General features: G+C 40.1%; 1 protein-coding gene across 7 annotated transcripts in view; it reads right to left on the bottom strand.

Moving 5' to 3' along the window:
- LOC125467255 (protein unc-13 homolog C-like) overlaps positions 1-23,163 on the bottom strand; it is a 562,058-nt gene that overhangs the window by 15,392 nt on the left and 523,503 nt on the right. For all 7 annotated transcript variants that reach the window (XM_059639173.1, XM_059639171.1, XM_059639172.1 and 4 more), the window contains one exon: positions 21,615-21,762. In XM_059639173.1, coding sequence (XP_059495156.1) covers positions 21,615-21,762 — 148 coding nt within the window. The remainder of the gene's footprint in view (positions 1-21,614; positions 21,763-23,163) is intronic.

The raw sequence follows: 23,163 nt of genomic DNA, 5'->3' as shown, positions 1-23,163 counted from the left end.
GACTGTAAAACTAAGTGTCATGTGACTTCTGACTTTGTCCACCCCAGTCCAACACCTCCACATCATACTCTCATCATGGCTGTGAACACTACTGTTCAAAGAAGGTTGCAGGGTCTCACAATAGCTCACAATAGGATGTCGCAGGGGCAGTAACTCTGGGAAGCAGAAACCTATCTCCAAGAAAGATAACTCTTGTGCTTTGTTAGTCCACCTGCTGTTGCCTGTTGGGGATATGATGGTGTATACTTCTGAAATTGAATAACTCTTCGTGAATTTTAAGAAGCAGCAATAACTGTCTGGAATAAATGTTAAGGGACAAGGACAAACTGTCATTCAGAAATTGAAAGCAATTATCCATGCCTGGGAGAGGAATAAGTCAAAGCTACATAAATAAACAACTGCTTGATAAATAGTTGTCTTATGCCACAGGGACAGATGATTGCCCTGCAAAAGAATTTGGGGATTAACTGCAAGAAAGCTGTGTCTTCAAACAGACAGTCATTACAAAATAGAACAAGGAACAGGGGAGCTACTTCTGATAAGAAGGAAAGCTGCAGACTTGAATGATTCCAGAGGAGTAGTCAATGTTGTGGGTGAAAGAATCTAAAGGATTTTCAATAATGTCACACCACAAACTGTAAAGAGAGAAATTTGTATTAGAATTCAACTCCAGGAATCTTTAGCCTGGAACTTTGAAGTACAATACAGGAGGATCAAAGCCCACACGTCCAGAGACAAACACTGTTGGTTGGAATCCTAACTAAATTCCATCTCTAATTAGTAAAAGCCAAGCTGGGTTGTGGGGCTTAATGTGCTTACTTGGGTCTTATTTTGGTTGCTACATGCAATAAAGTTTAAATAATTGTTTCAGTACTTGATTGAGAGATTTCTTCAGAAGTAGCTGAATTTTACAGGTAGCTCGTGGTAATTTATATACGACTGACTGAGTTAGAACTGCTCAAGATTGTGCTGCAAAGTATTCTGTCGGTTGCTACATGATTTCATCTTCTAATAAATTTTACTTTAACAGACAGATTAAAAGTGTTATTAGCGAACCACTTTATTTCAGGAAAAAGCTTATACTATAAATTACAGAATTGAACTTTCCCCTTTTATTTTAACTCCACTGAAAGCTCACATCATCAACTCTCACAGCTGAAGGTGACTCTTAGTTCCTCAGGGTTGCCTTCCATTCCTTTCCTCTCCCAGTCAAGTAACATTCAACCCTAGAACTGTCTTTCACTGAATGTTTTCCCCGGTGATTCTTCATTTAGTGCAAACTAACTAAACCTCTTAGACTTATTTGAGATGCTCATGAGTTTTGTCTTTTCATTTTGAGCATGCTCCCGTCTGTATCCCAGATGGTCCTTTGACTTCAAGCTGTTCTTTGTAGCCCAGATCCCAGGAGACTGCCTGTGGCTGAGTGATTCAAGATATCCATGAAAATCCTGAACTTTCAAAGCCTGTATCCATGTCATTGAATCACAGGGGCCCTATAACTAGGGAGAAATACTGATCAGCTATCCTCAAAATCCCAACTCTCTCTTATCTTGGAAATAAATGAATGGTTCAAAGCAAAACTGTTCAGTAACCTGACATTCTCAGCAGCCTCCTGGGACTTTGAAATCTAACATTCTAAATACAGATGCTGCTGCCACTGTCTCAGAGTATGACCAACTTCCACCATCTTATCAGAAAAACAACCAGGACCTCTCCTCAATCTTTAACTGCCACCTCACTTAAGCCTGTAGTTTGGCAGACATCCGAATAGGTAACGTAGCTCCTTCATTTTACTCTGTATTAAAGGGACAGTCCCAAAATGAAACTGCAATAAAAGTCAATTAGTTTTCCTGGCTTGTTGCTTTAACTGAGAGACCCCGGAGACTAAACTGAATATTTAACTTGGCCCTCTCATCCACCACAGAAGGCTGAAGGTTTAAATCACTTGGGCTGACACTGCAGTGCGCTACTGAGGGAATACTGCAACATGTGAGGTCTTGTGTTTCCAATGAGACGTTAATACGCGGTGCTATCTATCAGCTATAATACATTCTAGCAATATTCATAGAAGAGTAGGGGAGTTTTACTGGTGGATCAGTCAAAGTTCTCTCTTTGAATATGAGCCCTTTATAAGGAAAAGACAAAATTTCAATGCGAGTAAAACAAACACATTATCTGAGGAAGGGTCACCAGACCTGAAATGTTAACTCTGTTTTTTTGCTTCACAGATGCTGCCCAGACCTGCTGAGCTTTTATAGCAACGTCTGCTATTGTTCCTGTATTTGATTTAAAATGCCTTCTCTGCAAACTAGATATTATGGTGTTAAAATAAATGGTTTAATGAATCTGATGTGGATGCTGTTAGCAAGTTCAGCATTTATTACCCATGCCCTTAAGAGGGTGCTGATGAGCTATACGCTTGAAATACTACTCAGCCCCTCCAACTGGCTTCTATTCAATTATGGCTGATCAAATCACGTTTTGAATTTAAGCTTGTCATTTACCTCCAAAGGCCTTTGATTCCCTCACTTAACAAGAATCCATCTCACTTCCACTTTAAAAATATTCAATGTTTCACCTCTGCCACTTTCTGAGGCAGAGTTCCAAACTCTTACAATCCTCAGAGAGAAACAAAATCCACACATCTTTGTCCTAAGAAGGTGAGCCTTCATTTTTCTCAAGTGTCCCCTATTTACGGATTGACCCAGGAGAGGAAATGTGCTTTCCACACCCACCTTGTCAAGACAATTTTATCTACTTCTAGATTGAGAGATAGTAAGAACTGCAGATGCTGGAGTCTGAGGTAACACAGTGTGGAGCTGGAGGAATACAGCAGGCCAGGCAGCATCAGAGGAGCAGGAAAGTTGGCGTTTCGGGTTGGGACTCTTCTTCTCTTGCTCTTCTGATGTTGCCTGGCCTGCTGTGTTCCTCCAGTTCCACACTGTGTCATCTCTTATCTACTTCTATTTTCTTCAAGCACAGGCAAATGGATTTCCGCCCAAGTGTGCGGTGTGCTGATTGGCACATGGAGACCGATGGGTCAGTGACTTTGTGAGCTTCTCTGAGGTGACACTGAACATCCTGATTGTTAAAGTTGTGAAGGAGGGAGCTGGGGAAGGAGTCCACTTCATTCTTTTTCTTTTATATCCAGAAGTGCTTTTACATACAACTGAACTGTTTTCTTGCCTAGCACAAAATCACCCCACGGTATTGCTTCTTTCTCCCCTAGCTATGAAACAGTGCCAATAAATCACCCATATTTCCAACTGAATAATTTATATGCAAAGCTCATTAAGGGCAATATAAATCATCAAGGGTGAGGGGGAGGGGGTTAAATCAAAAATGAGTTGGGGTAGGGAGGTGGGAATGCAGCTCCTTAAATGAATGATGGTGGGTAAGTTAATTGCCAATCATCCTTTACTGGTGCCTTTTTCACAGGGTTGATGGCCCAGTGGTAGTCTCCCTGCTTCTGGACCAGGAGGCTTAGACTCAAGTCCCATCTACTCCAGATGTGTGTCCTAGCATCTGTGAACAGGTTAATTAAAACAAAAATCAACAATCTTCTTTGTAGCTCTTTGGTGTCTTGCACTGAATATGGGTTAAACCAGTTGCAAGTCAAGATTGCCATCTTGATTATCCCTTTATTATCTAAAATATTCAACTCAAATCGCTTGCATTTAACAGCAGAGTCATACAGTCATCATGATAAAAAATTTTAAAGTAGTAAGTACCTTCTGGTGAACACAATTTGATGTGTTCACACAACCATCATGCCCCCTGTAAAGAAGCCTAAGCACTTATTTTTGCCGCCATCAGAATGAAAACAAAACAGACAGCTGACACAATGGACATATTGTATATACATGTGTGGAAGGAGTTATTCACACACTGCATTCTTTTGTTGCTAGCAATAATCTAATTATGCAATAAAGGTCTGACAGAAATGACATTCACATTATCAACTAATGCATGATCTTTCTCAACAACAAAACAGAAACAGTTCTACTCGGATATAAAATTCATTTCATTCTTGTACTGCATGGAATCTATTTTCCTTCGCCGATAAATAATTTACAAGGACTGTCAGCTGGGAGGATGGAATACAGTAATTGCATTATACATGCACCAGAAACGGCATTAAAATAGGAAATGGTGATGTTGGCTCCAAAACTGACAGAATTACATAATTATGGGACCGTCTCAGCAAAATGATAAAACAAAAGGTGAAATGCATTTTTGTTTGTCGCAAAAGCCTTGCTTAAAATATTCCTGGAAAAGACAAATATATTTCCAGGGGAGCTCATTCCTCTCAATGTTGCATTGAAACATAGGTTTGTATAAAATAGCAGTAACCACCATAGTTTATTGAGCTGCACCAGTCCCTAAACTAGGAAAGTACAATATGTGAGGGGTAGGTCATGCCTTACAAACCTTATCGAGTTTTTTGAGGATGTGACTAGAAAGGTTGATGAGGGTCGAGCTGTGGATGTGGTGTATATGGACTTCAGTAAGGCATTTGATAAGGTTCCCCATGGAAGGCTCATTCAGAAGGTCAGGAGGAATGGGATACAGGGGAACTTAGCTGCTTGGATACAGAATTGGCTGGCCAACAGAAGACAGCGAGTGGTAGTAGAAGGAAAATATTCTGCCTGGAAGTCAGTGGTGAGTGGGGTTTCACAGGGCTCTGTCCTTGGGCCTCTACTGTTTGTAATTTTTATTAATGACTTGGACGAGGGAATTGAAGGATGGGTCAGCAAGTTTGCAGACGACACAAAGGTCGGAGGTGTCGTTGACAGTGTAGAGGGCTGTTGTAGGCTGCAGCGGGACATTGACAGGATGCAGAGATGGGCTGAGAGGTGGCAGATGGAGTTCAACCTGGATAAATGCGAGGTGATGCATTTTGGAAGGTCGAATTTGAAAGCTGAGTACAGGATTAAGGATAGGATTCTTGGCAGCGTGGAGGAACAGAGGGATCTTGGTGTGCAGATACATAGATCCCTTAAAATGGCCACCCAAGTGGACAGGGTTGTTAAGAAAGCATATGGTGTTTTGGCTTTCATTAACAGGGGGATTGAGTTTAAGAGTCGTGAGATCTTGTTGCAGCTCTATAAAACTTTGGTTAGACCGCACTTGGAATACTGCGTCCAGTTCTGGGCGCCCTATTATAGGAAAGATGTGGATGCTTTGGAGAGGGTTCAGAGGAGGTTTACCAGGATGCTGCCTGGACTGGAGGGCTTATCTTATGAAGAGAGGTTGACTGAGCTCGGTCTCTTTTCATTGGAGAAAAGGAGGAGGAGAGGTGACCTAATTGAGGTATACAAGATAATGAGAGGCATGGATAGAGTTGATAGCCAGAGACTATTTCCCAGGGCAGAAATGGCTAGCACGAGGGGTCATAGTTTTAAGCTGGTTGGTGGAAAGTATAGAGGGGATGTCAGAGGCAGGTTCTTTACGCAGAGAGTTGTGAGAGCATGGAATGCGTTGCCAGCAGCAGTTGTAGAAGCAAGGTCATTGGGGTCATTTAAGAGACTGCTGGACATGCATATGGTCACAGAAATTTGAGGGTGCATACATGAGGATCAATGGTCGGCACAATATTGTGGGCTGAAGGGCCTGTTCTGTGCTGTACTGTTCTATGTTCTATGTTCTATGTTCTATGTCTGTCACTGCTGTGTCATCAATAATTCTGTTATGATCTGCACTGAAGTCACCAATGTGCTCATTTCTTTTTGAAAAGGGAGGCACTAATTCACCCAAGATGACAAAGTGTGAAGCTGGATGAACGCAGCAGGCCAAGCAGCATCTCAGGAGCACAAAAGCTGATGTTTCGGGCCTAGACCCTTCATCTGATGAAGGGTCTAGGCCCGAAATGTCAGCTTTTGTGCTCCTGAGATGCTGCTTGGCCTGCTGTGTTCATCCAGCTCCACACTTTGTTATCTTGGATTCTCCAGCATCTGCAATTCCCATTATCACTAATTCAACCAGTCTGTCAGGAGACTTGCATCAGAAAAACGAAGATAACATAGTGTTTTTAAACTACTATCAACTAATAAATAATTTAAAACGCTGAGTTTTTTTTAAACTTCTGAATCCCATTTTCAAATTAAAGCACATAATAAACAAGATAGCTTCAAAGGTGGCAATTGACCACGACAAAGTATTTCCAATGGAGTAGAGAAGGCCAAGAAAATAGATTTGGGATGATTTGAAAAGTATGAAGGTATTTGACAGACAAATATAATGAATATATTTTATATGGATAAGGGAACTGTCTGCAGACGATCTACAATCACAGCTGAGAGAGGAGAAATGAGAATTGTTACAACTTGGCATTGGCACAGATTGTTCTCAGGAATGATAGAGGCAGAAACCACTGTTTTTTCTTTAATTAAATAAACTGTTGAAGGGGAGAAAGATGCAGAAAGATAAAGCGCAGGACTGTGGAATTAATTTTTCCTTGTTTTTGTAGAGTCAATGCGAATGGAACTGACTGAATGGTGCCCTTCAGTACTGTATACATCTGTGCTATGAAGGCTTGCAATTTGCTGACCTGATGTATGTTTCTGGGATCAGAGCTACTTGTACAATCTCAGCAAGCGTCCAGTAAGGACTGGGATATGTTTTCAGTGCTGAGCTGGGAAATGGCCCATAGAATTCTAGGACAGCCATCATCCCTTGCAAAGGGAAACATTGCTGATGGTCGCCAATGACTAGAACTCGCTGAGTCTTGGAATTCCTTCTAATGTATACCATGACAATGCAGCATGCATGCAAGCTGGATTCGCCAGGACATGGGGGAATCCTGCCAGGTTGTAAAGTTTCACAGCTTGCTCCAGTTACCTAACAGGGAAGGAGATGAAATTACTTGCTCAAGCAAGCAAGAAATCTGTCACTTGCTTGAACATTGCGCTATGATTAATGTTTCTAATGCTGTCAGTGGCAGCTTGAAAAGAGCTGGAGGTAAAGAACTAAAGGTTGTCATGCCTTCTGCAGTTACTGGTATTTTTGTGGCAGAAGACAGGTCTGACTGCAGGTTACATTCCAATGTGTGCTTGGCATATCACCATCACTCTGTAAATTGGTGAACTGCCATCTGAGCAATTAAGGATGAGCAACGAATGCTGGTCACGCCTGCGATGCCCATTTCCCATGAATGAATAAAAACAAATCCTTCCACAATCCCTAACTTTAAAAGAATCCGTTCTCTACTTCAGTTCACAACGAAAAATACAGAGAATGGAATGATGCTGTCATTACAAATGCCATTTGAGGTTCAGGTGTGCAGTTAAATATGTATATTGGAAATTTCCTGTCCGAAATCTGTTGTTCTGTCTTTACTTTTGAGAAAACAGCATTTTACTGTCTGTCTCACCATTGATAAACATTTACATCCACAGGGATTGGTACTTGGTCCACTGCTCTTTGTCATTTATAAACAATTTGGGTGAGAATTTAGGAGACATGGTCAGCAAGTTTGCAGATGACACCAAAATTGATGGTATATCGGGCTTTGTGGAAGGTTATCTAAGATTACACAGATCTTGATCAATTGGGCCAATGGGCTGAGGAGTGGCAGATGGAGTTTAATTTGGATAAATGTGAGGTAGGACTTATACTATTAATGGTAGAGCCCTCAGTAATGTTGTAAAACAGAGATAGCTAGGGCTTCAGATACCTAATTCTTTGAAATTTGTGTCATGAGTAGATAGGTTGGTTAGGAAAGCATTTAGGGCACTTCCCTTCATTGCTCAGTTCTCTTTTAGAGTACTGTGTACAGTTCTGGTCACCCTGTTCTGGGAAGGATATTATTAAATTGGAGAGGGATCAAAAAATATTTATCAGGATGTGGCCGGAATGGAAGGTTTGAGTTATAAAGATAGGACTATTTTCACTGGAGTGTAGGATGTTGAGGGGGCAACTTCATAGAGGTTTATAAGATCATGAGGTCATAGGTAAGGTGAAGAGCAAGGGTCTTTTCCCGAGGGTGGTGGAATTCAAAACTAGGGGTCATATTTTTAAGGTGAGAGGAGATTTAAAAAGGACACGAAAGGTAACATTTATACACAATATGTGCTCGTATGTGGAATGAACTGCCAGAGGATGTGGTAGATGCAGGTACAGTTACAACGTTTAAAAGACATTTGGCTAAGTACATGAATAAGAATGAGGGTCATCAGCGGTCAGGCAAGGGGAGAAACTGAGAAGCAGAGTCCTTCGAGGTACCCTAGATTGATGCCGAAATTGAACTCATGCAACTCTACATCACAAACCAACGATCCAGCTAACTGACCCCCTATTTATTAATAAATGTAAATATAAATAAATGTAATCCAAACCTCCTGATATCTAGAGTTGGTCATCAGTACTCTTTTAATAATATGATAAATGTTAAGTACTGCTAATCATTCTGGCACAGAAATGAAGTACTATGTTTGATATTTCATTTCTTCAGGTTTTGAGAATTTTGCTTAATTTAAAAAGCGTTGAATTTTCCATGCTGTCTTTCCTCTTCATTTCAAATTCAACTTCTCAAATTTAACTCTCCCTCTCAAATTTACCCCCTTCTCAGTTCTTATCATGTTTAGTTCCTTATCTTTAAAGCTGGTTGGTTAAGAGTTGAGGTGATACTCCATTGCTGTATCTGGGTTCTGCCAACACTGGTGAAATATTCCAACACCGAATCTGGTGTCGATCGTGAGCATAGATTTACTGATGTATGTGGATCTTATATACAGCATAACAAAATTCTTGTTTAGGTATCAGAATGTTTTTCATTGCCATGAAGAATCCAAACCTGCCGCTCTCCAAAGGTAATTCGATATAGACAAGGGCACTCGCTGTTAGTCACTTGAAAATTTTAAGGGATTCAGGGCTGGCTTGCGTGATTGAACTAAATATTAGAACAGAATTAAATCAGGGATTAAGGAAAGAAGGTCCACAGTCAGCTAACTATCAGTTTGACGAAGTCTTGTAATTGGCTGTGATTTCACATCCACACACACGAGTGTTGTCCCGCATTATTTACCAAACAGTTTCATGACAAATTTTGAATCAGTTAGCGTAGCACAAACATAATAGCATTGAAGTGATTAAAGCATGGTGAAATAAATGCAAACTGAAGGCACTGCATCTTCAGCAAGAAAAGACAATGCAAGGATTTAGAGATAACAAGGTGTGGAGCTGGATGAACACAGCAGGCCAAGCAGCATCTTAGGAGCAGCAAGCAAGGATTTAGATGTGGCCCCACTTAATGGAGATAGAGGTTTGAGAAAGATAACTTGACAACTGGATCGTTTCACATTAAGCCATTGGAGTCTAGTGAACAGAGATTGCTGAGCACTAGTTAAGTACACTTTTGCACAGTTCCACTTCTCTTTATTAACTCTATGCTGTTCACATAACAGCAGTGCATAAACGCAAAGGAACTGGAGATATCATTGAGGGAAGGGTTTCAGAAAGGGACTATTTAAATATTTATCCAATTTCATTTGAAGGCAGTCCTACCCACCTGGTTCAATTACATATAGCTAATGTAAACTTCAAACGGTATTCCAATTCACTCAGGGTCCGAGTTGCTGTGATAACACATACTTTATATTATATTCATGTTGCAGTCTGGAGCTATGCACAATGATGGCAGAATCTTAGACGTTCTTTCTATCACATGGCTGAATAAATATGTCTCCCAACCTAACTGCTCGCCAGTAAGCCAACTTGTCTGACCATGTTATGAGCGCACCTTCCTTGGCCTCAAGGTCCTGGGCTGGGACATGTACCTAGAGCTTCTGGCTCAGGGACAAGGATCTATTGCACTACTAGGCCATCAAATTTAAAGTAGTGACATCTGAATCCATTCTTCACCGCCTTCTTCAGTTCTTGAGTCTGCACGGCCTTAATCAGAACTGTATGACCTTTCGCATTCCCCTATTACAAAGCCTACAGCACCAGGGACATGCTTTTGAGCAAAAACAACCCTACTTGTGTTACAATTTGTGAAAAAACTTGCCACAAAAATGTAGCCAATCTAATGTGATAATATCAACATTTCCCATTCAATTTTGGTGTGTCTACTATAAGAGTACAGATGCAAAGTCTGTTAATTAGCTAATTTGATGGGATAGATTTTTGAAATCTTGTAATTTCACTATTATCTGGAATATAAAAATCATTTTTGGCAACTGAATTGGCAATTATAGTTATTCAGAAAATAAATAATTTTTCTCATTGAATTTTGACAGAAATGTACAGGAGTATCTTCAAGGACAAAATAAAAATCTGTCACAGAGAATTGGTACACCTGAAGTGTTATTGTAGGATCTAATGACAATTTGTAATTACGACACTTTTCAATTAAAATGACAAGAAGTGTTTTATCATTATAATGTAATGCAGTAATTACTCTAAAAATAGCTTATAGGATTAATTGTCTCCAATTAAGACACTGGTCCTGATTTTTCACTCAAAATAATAGTGAGGTTATGGATCTCATTATCAGCAAATTGTGTTGCAGTTTCAGATGAGGGGTAAATGCACGGTTAAATTCAAATATCCAAAAACCATTGCCCAAATTTTGCTGCTCTGCCTCACTACAGACATTCATCAAATGGCTAAAGGTTGCTAACTTATTGTGCAATAAGTATGAACTAAAGTTGTTGCACAAAGTCTTGCTCATTCAAAATTATAACCCTTTTCAATGATGTGGTGAATGTTGCTTCCTGTTAATTAACTACTCTGACACTGAATAGTAACATTTATAATTGTGGAGTCTTACGCATTCAAAAGTTTAATGCTGTTATTCAAGTTTGAATAGTTGTTAGAGATGTCAAATTAAAATTAAAGAAAAATGATTTTTCATTTTTCCTTTGATTTTCCTTTCCCTCTCTTTCCCTGTTTCAGTGTCTGACTTGACATTTAATTCACCCAGGATCTCAGTCCTTGGGTTGTTGAGGTTACAATACTTCAGTTTCACTCATTTGAGAGTGAGCATGTCTACATGTCCTGGTTAATCAGGTCCCAGATTCCAGTCTCTCTCACTGTGTCACTCTTTGCTCATGGTTTCAGTGGACAATACGCTTCTGAGAAAGGGTCACTGGACCCAAAACATTAATTAAAATTTCCCTCAACAGATGCTGCCAGATGTGCTGAGATTTCCCAGCAATTTCTGTTTCTGTTTCACTTGCTCAGCAAGTCATAGAGTTATAGATTCACAGAGACGTACGGCATGGCAACAGACCCTTTGGTTCCAACTCGTCTATGCCGACCAGATATCCTAAATTAATCCTGTCTCATTTGCCAGCATTTGGCCAATATCCCTCTAAGCCCTTCCCAGTCATAAACCCATCCAGATGCCTTTTAAATTGCACTAGTCAGCAGCACTTCCTCTGGCAACTTATTCCATACACACATCACTCTCTGTGTGAAAAAGTTGCCCCTTAGGTTCCTTTTAAATCTTTCCCCCTCACCTTAAACCTATGCCCCATAGTTTTGGACTCTGGTATCCTGGGGAAAAGACCTTGACCACTGATCCTATCCATGCTTGTCATTGTTTTATAAACCTCCATAAGGTCTGCCCTCAGCCTCTGATGCTCAAGGGAAAATACCCCAGTTTTTTCAGCCTCTCCCTGTAGCTCAAGTCCTCCAACCCTGGCAACATCCTTGTAGATCTTTTCTGAAATTTCAACTTTCACAACATCTTTCCTATAGCAGGCGGATTTATTTATTGATGTCCTGAGTCCTGCCCATTCCAAACCACATACTCAGAGATAATGGGAACTGCAGATGCTGGAGAATTCCAAGATAATAAAATGTGAGGCTGGATGAACACAGCAGGCCAAGCAGCATCTCAGGAGCATAAAAGCTGACGTTTCGGGCCTAGACCCTTCATCAGAGAGCTCTGATGAAGGGTCTAGGCCCGAAACGTCAGCTTTTGTGCTCCTGAGATGCTGCTTGGCCTGCTGTGTTCATCCAAACCACATACTGCCTGCTCACTTGCACTGTCTTCAGATTCTCTTAACTGTTCCTGGCCCCCTTAACCTCTTCTGCTGGCTCTCAAACTGGATGTCACCAGGTTTTCCTGCTGTTGTGCAGGTCTATAATTTGGAATTGAGAAGTGGCCAACATCAGAATTCAGCTTGGCACCTTTCAGCCTCCTCAGGAGAAGAGATTCTGACCTGCTTTCGGGGTTTGTGGGATGGGGGACCTTGTTTAGGAGAAAGCTATCGCATTAAACTATTTGGGGCACAGTGAACTCTCGGATGAGTTTTAATTGTTGTGGGGGAAGAAGTGGAGAGAAGTTAGGATGGTATTTCTGGCCGGGATTTTGTTTTCAAATTGCTTTTTATGCCTTAGTAAATTGCATTGCATTGTTGGAATGGGAAGAGTTTACACAGTAGTTCACAAGGTGTGCGTGATAGCCTGGATTGAGTAGTGGAGGGTATTTTTTATCCACCATCATCATTTACTCTATCCCAGGAGATTATTCAGTACATTCACATTGTACCATTGCTATGGTAGCTCAGATTCTTCTGATCCTCCTGCACAAGGCTTTGCTACAGCAACACCTTGTTAACAATCTTCACCAGTAGCAATTTCCTCAAAGTTCAATCCCTCTCTTCTGTGAAATTATGAATATCCTGCAACAGATACATTACCACGTTTGTGATTCACCACCTTTAGCCTTTCTGCAAAAAGCATTCACACCAGACTATTACCAAATTCATTTACACTCATCTTGCTCTTTAATCTCAAAATTCAGCTACTTACTCTCAAGATCAATAAATTATTCATTAAATTTTACAACTTCACTTCATTATTTATGATGAGTTTGAACAGCTATTCTTGGAAACAGTCAACATGCGGAACTTTGTTAATTAGTGGTTACTTGATTAAAATTAATAAAATTTCTGTGCGCGGTAATTTATAATTTTATAATAGTTCAACTATTTCCATTATAAATCTGTCACTGTGTTAAGCATTTCATAAGTGGTAAGTGCACATACCCATGGTTGTAGCAACATAATAGAGACATATATTATACTGCAGGATCTTCATGGCAAGTTAATGAAAAATAAATCCATAGGAGATATGTGGGTTGGCCACTTCACAGGCTATTGCAAGGGAGCCACAGCCTTCATTCTATCATATTCCTGGGAAGCTATCATCTTATTTCCTCTAACGTTGTCAATTATTCTCTCACTCATGTGCTCAAATATGGCATGAATTACTGGTGCTTCATACAAGTTTCATGTCTGTCAAAACAAGAGGAAGGACAGACACTTTGTAATTCTTCACTTCACTGGCTGCCCTGATACCTTACAGTCTCTAACCACGCACTGACTGATTACCAAATACCTTTTTTGCGTGTGTGAACGGTTACATCACTATCAATCCTTGCAATATCAGTCAATACATTTCCAAAATAAATGAATTGCTTCGTTTATATATGTGTGGGTGTGTGTATATATGCATGTGTGTGCGTGTATATGCGTGTGTGTGTGTGTGTGTGTGTGTGTGTGCACGCGTGCACACGCGCATGCGCGTGTATGTGTGTATACTGTTTTCAATTAGGTTTCATAAACATAAATCATTGGAGAGGCACCTGGCTTTTCAGGAACAGGTTAATAAAGTTTGGTATGGTCTTCTTAAATCCATAGGCACTAAAAGAGCTGCAAAGATATTCAACAAGATTGAAGAATGTACCACTGGTGTGTATTCACCAATATAAACCATCTTTGTACTATATTATTTGAAGCACATAATCTTGATAGATTTTAGCAAGTTGAGATCAGAATATCACTAGTTGTATAATCCAGCCCGTCAATGCACAAAAGTGCAAACAGTACAAGGCTCAGTCCCTGCTTCACACGGCGATAGCGGCTCTCTAATGTGTATAGATCGAAAACAGACCATTAATAGACAACACAAAGAGGACACAGTACGGCCTAACACACTGGCCACACTGCCCTACGTCAAGAACATATCAAAACTGACAACGAGACTCCTAGGGAATCATGGCAGTACATAAGCCCACAGCCAAGCTATGACAAACACTCATGAGGATTAAAGACCCCAAACCCACGAAATGCAGAACCAACATAGTTTACAAAATACTATGCAGCAACTGCCACAAACATCATATCAGACAGGCCGGAAGGAAACTAGCCATCAGAATATGCTAACATCAACAAGCAACAAAATAACACAATGAACTTTCCTTAGTATCAGTACACTCAGACAATGAAGGCCATCAATTTAACTGGGACAGGTAACCATAGTAGCCCAAGCCCAACACAGACTAGCACAGGAATTTCTAGGGGCATGGTTCTCCACCTGTAATGCAATAACCAAACATGTAGAATTGGATCCCATTTATATACCCATACAGAACAAAACTGGAAGTGACACAACTCACCATAACAGACCGGACAGTATAAATTCCAAGCAGAGTAGAACAACATTGCTTCATCAGAAGCCTCACTGATGATGTCACCTACTATGGTGATGAAACATCTGAATGAAAACAAGCCAGCTCGGTGAGCAAGTCAACAACCTCCTAAACCATTTAAACCAGGGCTAACAGCTAATGCCAATTGAATGCTGAACATTTCTCCTTGAACTCAGAAGAAAAAACATTTTTAGATATTGTTTTATGTCTTCTTTGGCCTGGAACTGTCAAATCACTGAGCAGCTACCACTTTCTATGATCAATCTGCAAGACCACATTTGGAGATAGTCAATTTCAATCAGTTAGATCGCTGCAAGTGAGAACATGTAGCTCTACAGACAGATATTCACAGGGTGCTAGAAGTGCAATTTGCAGAGGATACTTTATTTTATACACTGTGGGTACAGATTTCATTTGTTCAGAGAATATACCTGTCTATTTAGAAATGTTGATGATACTATGAAGTTGTATTTCTAGCCTAAATGTAACTGCCCAATGAGTGCCGTGGGGAGCCTTCTCCTTGAATTGCTGTTGTCCTTATGATGGTGGCACTTTTCCAACAGCCAAAGGGTGACAAGTGTCAAGACATCAAGTTTTGTGTCTCTTTATTACAACTAAAAGGCAAAGCCACCACCATCCTACTCAGAGACTGGAGACTGGAGACCTGCTCTCTCATGAGAGAGGGCCAACTGGTGGTGGTGGACATCGCAGATCAGCCATCCAGTCAACTGAGCTGTTCAACTCCCAACTGATGAGGAATAAAATGATAACATGTATTTGAGTTGGGAGGAATCATTATGTGGTTGTGATGCAAAGAGAAAGAGGTTTCATGATGGTTGATGGTTTTTGTAGCCTGTTTTCAGTGGGTTTAAGGTGTTAGTCGGATCAGGAAATAATGCTGTTTCTGTTAGCATGAAAGATTGCCAATGCAGAAAACTGTGTCATCTAGATTTTTCTAAATTTACCAACAGTGCTAGTGAGTTTGATCATTTTTAAAGCAGGAGGTTTAAATTGGGCTCTTCAATCTGTGCCTCGAGCTGCCTGTGCTCCATTAAGAATTAATAGACAGTTCACATCCTTGATTGATAAAACCCATCCCGATGGCAATTAAAATAACTTGCCCCAATTTTTAAAAATTTTCTTTTCATTGTAGATGTGGGAGAGTATTGTTCAATTAACGTTATTGTAAAATTCTTCACAATATTGTTTAAATCGTCTCAGCTGTTTAATTTTATTATTGGTATTTGTGTAACAGCACTGTGGCTCTTATAGTATTGTATTTTTTAAAAGTAGTTTTCGCAAAAAAATGGTGCATTTTGTAATTAACTTTACCCATACATAGAGCTGAAAGGTGGTGTGCATTAAGGTGAAAGTTCAGTGTAAAGGCCTTGTGCTGTATAGGAAATACCTTTAGGCCATCAAACAAGCAGCTGATACCTGCAAACTTCCCAGACAGCCAATATATAGAATTGGTTCCAAGTAGAGTGACATGTCCACCTGAGGACACCACACCTCAAGGAAGAAAAACAGAAGTTTCCAGAAAAGCTCAGCAGGTCTTGCAGCATCTGTGGAGAAAAAAGTCAGAGTTAACGTTTTAGGTCCAGTGACCCTTCATCAGAACGGGCAAAGGCTCTGAAAGCTTTGGCAAGGGATTTATTAGAATGATAGTTTACAGTTACTGGATTTGTGGAGGAATCAGGGTTGTTCTCAGAGCAGCTAAAGTTAAGAGGAGGTCTGATATGGTGTTGAAAATCATGAAAAGTTTAGATAAAAGTAAATAAAGACAAGTTATTTCCAGTAAGTGAAGGACTGATAACTAAAAGCCACAGATTTAAAGTGACTGGTAAGCAAATCAGGGATGGTATAAGGAGAAACCAGTTTAAAACAACATGTGGTTATGATTCGGATAGTGTGGTAGAAACCGATTCACCGATAGTTTTCAAATGGAAATTGGGTGAAAATATGGAGAGAAACAGTGATGACCGCTGGGGAGTGAGACTAACTGGAAAGCTCTTCAGAAAAGCTCGATATAATCAATAGAGTGGATAGTCTGTTTCAGTGCTGTGCATTCTATGATTCTTTTCAATGTGATCCTTATAATTTGACTTGTCCTATTCCTTTAAACCTGACGTCTTTTCCTTCCCATCCTTCTAAATGTAGTGGGACCTTCTTCAGAATGCCCCAAAAACCCAGTGGGCTCTGCTTTGGTTGCTGTTTTAATTCATAGATGGTATGTTCTGACTTCTTGGCATCAACCATGAGAAACTTGTTTATGAAGTGAAGCATTTGGGTCTCCATAATACCCTTCATTGTTGATTGATGTACTCAGAACACTTCACAGCATTTTTGTGTGTATTAACAGGGTAAAGTGATTCAGCAGCAATTCTACAAGCGTGTTTGGTTTGATCCAGCAGTTGTAAGTCGACTGTAATTCACAAGCAAGTGTTTACAGGACCAGGATAAAACCAGGCCAAAAAAAACGAAGACTTCTCCTTTGTTCCACTATCAGCTATTTGAAGAATTTGTTTATTCATTGCACAAAAGTGCATTGGAAAGTGTGAACCGAAATAGAGAAGGGATAAGCAATGAGGTGAGATTAGAGAAGCTCAAGATGCAGAGTCTGGAAAGCAGAATGTTCTGGAAAATCTCAGAAAGGTTTCAAACTTTACTGAATAATAGATTCAAAGTGACCCCTAATAACCTCTTCGGCAGCATCTGAAGGCATCAAGGATTGAAATATCTTCCTTACATTATAATATAATCAAAAGCACGATGCTCAGACACAAAAATTGGGGTTCAAGTGGTTGAGATTAAAAAGCACAGCCATTTGTTGCCCCTGATTGTTCTTCTGTTTTCATTTTGTTTGGTTGTAATGAGTAGAATACACACTTCATTTCACTGAAGTGTGCTTTTCAATTTTACAAAACCTCTGGGGATTGCAACAGTTGGCAAAGATGAGCCCGAGACTTGAGTTCACAATAAATCTCATCTATTCTACAGTGACAGGTCAATACAATGCCCAGGGTTGCCATGTATTTTCTCAGCGTTAGTAAGTCTGAGAAAATAATGGTGAGCAGGCCATTTCACTGTGAATAACCTAATAGTGAATAACTTCAACTCACTTTTGGTTAGCACAATCATGCAATCACTCTAAAGACTGAGCAAACTGAAACAAAAGCTTGAACATTTTACAACAGACCTGTTTCAGTTACTGGATCTACTTGGAAAAAAAGTCATTTTTGAAAATGCATTCTTTTGGAGGCCATTATTATTATTTATCTAAAGAATTTATATTTCAACATTTGTCAAAAATAAATACCTAGGGCTGCGCATGCCAGGAATGAGATTACAATGATAAATTTTGAATTTCAGTAATGTTTCTCTCATTAAACAATGTGGTTCCTTTTTTAAATTATGGGATGGGAGCTTTGGGTCAAAACTTGCTTTTTTTTCGCTCATCTCTGATTGGCCTATAGGAGGTGCTGCTGAGTCACCTTCTTAACCCTCTACAGCCTATTTGCTCCAGGTGCACCTGTAAGGAAGGAGCTCCAGCAGAGTGAATTCGTGACAATAAAGGAAGGCAATATATTTCCAAGCCATGCAGTGACTAGCTTGGAGGAGAACCTCCCAGCAGTTGAAGTCACACATGCCTACTGCCTTTCTCCAAATAGATGTAGAGGTTGTCTGTTTTAGAAAATTCTGTGTTTGGAAACGAGGGGAGCTGCTGTAATGCATTGTATATACAGGGAACAATGTGACCATTGTGTTCCAGTAGTAGAGAGTGTGAAGTATTATTCTGGTGGATGAGGTGCAGATCAAAAAGACTTTGTTCTGGGTTGAGTCAAGTTGTCTCGAGGACAGTCATTTTCACCTTAAATCTTGAGCTAATAGTGAGCTATTTTGTTCCTGTTTGGATCAAGGCTGAAATGAGATTTGGTACTGGGACGATCCAAACGGAGTATTGGTGAGCTGGTCATTGCTGTGTAAGTGTTGCTTGATAGCACCATCAACGATGCTGTCCGTGACTTAGCTTATGATTGACAGTAGACTGAAGTGTTAATTGAACTGGTTGGATTTGTTCTGCTTTTTGTGGATAGGACATACTTGGACAAATTTCACCTTGTTGGACTGTGTTTGTAGCTTTACAGGAACAACTTGGCCAGGAATGTGACCAGATCTGCAGCACAGGTCATCAGCAATACAGCTGGGATGTTGTTCGAGCCTACTGCAGCATATAGTGTGCCTTCAGCATTTTTAAAATATCACTGAACTGTGAACTGCACAGGCTGAATTTTGGCATCTTTGATGCTGAAGACCACAAGAGGAAGCCAAAGTAGATTATCCACTTTGTACTGCTGGATGAAGACGGTTGCGATCTGTTCAGATTTGGTCTCTTTCACTCACATACTGGGCCCTATTTTTGAGGAAGGGGACGTTTATGCATTCTGCACCTTCTGTTTGTTCTGCATTGTGATTCTAGTAATAAAATGACTCCACAATGGGAAGTGTAAGTATATGAATTCTCAATCTTATGTGCTTTATGAAATGTTCAGATTTTAAATTAATAGTGCAGTTACTTTACGGATTTCTCTGAGCACTTCTTATCCACACTCAGCTTCTCTTCCATTTAAGCAATTTACAATTAAATTCAGCATCTTTGGAGAGATAGCAGATTTAATGTTTCGAGTCCAGTGACTCTTCTTTTGTCCTGAAAAAGGGTCACGAGAGCTGAAATGCTAACACTGCTTTCTCTCGATAGCTGCTGCCTAACCTGCTGTGTTATTTTTCAGCAATTTCTGTTTTTGTATCTGATTTCCAGTACTTCAGCACTTCCAGCACTTCTTTGTCTATTTTTCTCCCACTGTTAAATTGCTTTGATCCGTGTTTAAGTTGATATTAAAAATAATGAGTACAAGCACACATTAAAATGAAACATGATTTACATTCTCATCAGCCTAATAGTATAAAACTTATTTTCATATATGCGCTGATTTTCTAATGCCCAATACAATGTTCCACTTGCCCAGCGTTGAGTTACCAGGACTCTTCAACACGGTCTGATGACCAGGAAAAAGCAAGTGAGTTATGAAAAAAAAATACGTATTACTGCAAATTTGCATCGAATTTATACAAATTGAATCGGCTCATTTGCACCAGTTAACGTGAATTTCCAATGCTGACCATTAAATTCTATCCGGAACATCCCGAATGGAAAATAAACAAAGTTTCTCACGTGTGAAAAGCACTACAGAATGCAGCTCCCATTGGTCAGAGCAGTAATATGACGTGTGCGCTCATGCTCAGCTAATCTCTAGTAGCCAGTTCAGAAATTTTGGGTCATCCGGGGCATTGGCCTATTAGATTTCTACTCTTCGGCTGGGAATGGCTGCCAACTGTACCACAACTAGAGGTTCAGCTGACACTAATTTCAATCATCGCAATTCCACTGTATAGATCAAGTGGTAAATTCCCACATTAACAACCCAATGTAATGTCTTTGCTTGTTCAAGAAATACAGACTAGCAATGCCTTGCAATTACCTTTGAAACAAGAATTTAAGTACAAATTAAAGATGGGGAGTAGTGATATTGTACTGACTATTTTGGATTGAAACTTAAGTCCATTTTTTTCATGCAATACCTAGAAGTGTCATCAGATATGCACTCACTGCATAGATAAAGAGTGCAATCAGTTACCGCTATTTCTCACATCACCTCTCTCCCAAAGTTGCTTTCTCTGGCCCCAGGCTATGCTTCACCTCAAAAACAAGTGCTCTCCCATGTGATTACCATGAACAGAGTAATGTGCATTTCATCAATGTATTCCTGAAACATTAACCTACTTTCACCTGTTCTCAGGCTGTGACAGCCTGGGGTTCTGGAGGGAAGTCATTAAGTGAAAAGCCCTCCATCTTTACTGGCTGCTTGGGATGGGAATCGGACTCCAAGATAGTGCCCACGATTTGACTAAAGGTGAGGATTTTCGAAGAGCCAGTAGCTGTGGCCTCTAGGTCAGAGCTCAGCAATATTGCTGCCTTAGAGCTTGTGTGACACCAAACTTTCAGCTCACAAATCCAAAGGAGGGCTGCAACACACACCTCAGGAATTCCGAGTACTGAGAGCACGCAAGAGTGGGTGTGTTGACACTCTTGGAGGGCCTTTCTTTGGGGTTTGGGGATCTATCTTCTGTCCGGGGATCTATCTTCTGTCCAGTGATCCATACCTACCCCCGATCCCTTCCGTTACAAGGCGTCAGAGGTAGAGATGAAACTGGCAGAGAAAGACTAAATGCAAGCATTCCTATCAGTTCAACCTTCCTTAATGCAAATCAGCATGCCAGCACAACACAGAGTGAAATGTCGAGCGAAAAATGTTAATTACTTACTGGAATCAGCAGTGAAACACAGTAGCAGGAATTTTGTAATCGATGTGTCTCATTGTTCAGTATGACTGCTCTGTAAATGCTGCACTTTGCCGCTTCCACGTGCACCGCTACATCACAGACAAACTGTATCTTATGTAACACACGTGACTTGATTTGTCTCAACAAGAAATACCTAAAATGATACTTGTTCCTGTTAATTTGTCAGGATGAGTTCTTCAAGTAATTTAACTTGTGTGAGCAATGTCTCAGAGGGAGGACTTGCAGCTTCCAATCAGAGGCCTATGACTTCAAGATCTCCTTCAGAGGCAGAAGCACAAATATTAAAGCAGACACTCCAGTGCATTACCAAGGGAGTGCTGCACTGTTGAGGATACAATTCTTCTGAACAAGACATTAAATCAAGCCCTGTCTGCTGTCTCAGGTTAATGTCAAGGATCCCATGGCGCGATTTCAAAGCATAAGGGGAATTAACCCAGGAGGCTTCACTTCTATTTATAACTTCAGCAACAGCAGAACAATAAATTATCTGGCCTTCATTTCACTGTTATTTGTGGGATCTTCCTGTGCATATTTTGGCTAGTGTGTTCTCCTATTTTACAATGGTGACTACACTTCAAGAAATTATTCAATTGGCTGCTAGATGAATGCAAATTCACATGAAGTACAGATGGTAGTATTCTAAAGGACAAACAGCACTGAAAGCTGGGTAAAATATGCCTCTAAAGCTTTTTTCTGCTTGCATATTACTAATGCAATATAACTGGACATTTATTACGATGGTCCTTACCTTGTGAACTCTGAGTGAGGATAAACTTTTTAATCAGAGCATCAGTGGTTTGGGTGTAGAGACTAAGTGCATATTTCAAGGACTGCATGTCTGGACTCTTTTCTAGGAATGTCTTCTTGAGGCCATTTCCTCCAGCATGGAAATATTGCTAAAGAAGGGGGAAATCCATCGAGTAAAGAAATTAAACAACAGGGCAGAAAAATCACATCAATAAGACCACTAAATGTTTACATAGGTGCCACAAGTTCATAGCAGCACAGACTTAAACTCTACAGCCCAAATGGATTGTTAATCTAAAAACCATTTTTATAATTTGGACAGTAAGTACATTGGGCCATGACAATTAAAGCTATTTGGCATGTGCCACCTAAATTAGAATCCAAAATCCGTCAATGGGATAATTTTACTTGTTCCAGGAAAGACTGAGTGCAGTAAATATCAGAAACTGAGTAAACTGGATGAGCGAGGGAGTTTATTTATATTAATGCACCAAATGTTAAGGGGTATTTTATCATAGAGTATTCCTGGCCACACAATCTTTTGTATTTGCTGCACTCAGATTCATCACTGCTCTCTGATAGAAGATGCGGAAAATGTATTGAATTATAGGCAGTTTATACTTTAAAATGGATTACTTTGATACTTTAATGCAGTTACAAGAACAACAAGCAACAAATAACAAGGCTAAAACATAGGTTTTTTTTCTTCCTTATATAAATTTTATTTTGTACTAACTCAAGATTTCATCTCCTACACAAACAGAAATTACTGACTTCTGAGGAAGGGCCACTCGAGCTGAAAGGTTAACTCTGATTTCTCTCCACAGATGCTGCCAGACATGCTGAGATTTTCCAGCAATTTCTGTTTCTGTTGCTGATTTACAGCATCCACAGTTCTTTCAGTTTTTAATTCATCTCCTACACTATTCTTGTGACTGTGATAGTCTGTGTATTTTCTACCATGTTCAAGGTTAATAGCTTTGTGTGAAATTTCTCCGTTACTTCACTTGTACGAAATTGGTGTTGCTGGTTGGGCCAGCATTTACTTGAAGGGGAGGGTGAGCTGCCTTGTTGAACTGCTGCAGCCTGTGTGTTGCAGGTAAATGCACAAACAAGAAAATCTTTACAATATTTAACAAAGTAACTTGATAAATTGATAAGTACAGGTACAAAATAACTCATTAAGCCTGCACCATCATTCAGTGAGATCGTGACTGGTCTGATTCTGGCCTTAACTCCTCTTTCCTGGATGGTCCCCCATAAATGTGACACCCTTGTCAATCAAAACTCTTTCTGATTCACCCTTGAATATACTTAATGCCCCAACATTTACTGCTCCCGATGGAAGAAAACGCTAAAATAGTAATGACCCTCTGAAAGAAGCGTCAGTCTTCAATGGGAGACTCGTCGTTTGAAACTGCACCCATTAGCCCCAGATTTCCCTGCAAGGGGACAATTCCAACCGTCCTCAGATTCTGACATGTTTCAATAGAATCACCTTTCATTCTTCTGAACTCCCAATCAATCTAGGCCCAACCCGCTCAATCTTT

Source organism: Stegostoma tigrinum, chromosome 33 (assembly GCF_030684315.1).
Source record: "Stegostoma tigrinum isolate sSteTig4 chromosome 33, sSteTig4.hap1, whole genome shotgun sequence".
NCBI classification, from domain to species: Eukaryota; Metazoa; Chordata; class Chondrichthyes; order Orectolobiformes; family Stegostomatidae; genus Stegostoma; species Stegostoma tigrinum.
The sequence above is the reverse complement of the archived record's forward strand: the minus strand, read 5'-3'. Positions and strand labels throughout refer to the sequence as shown.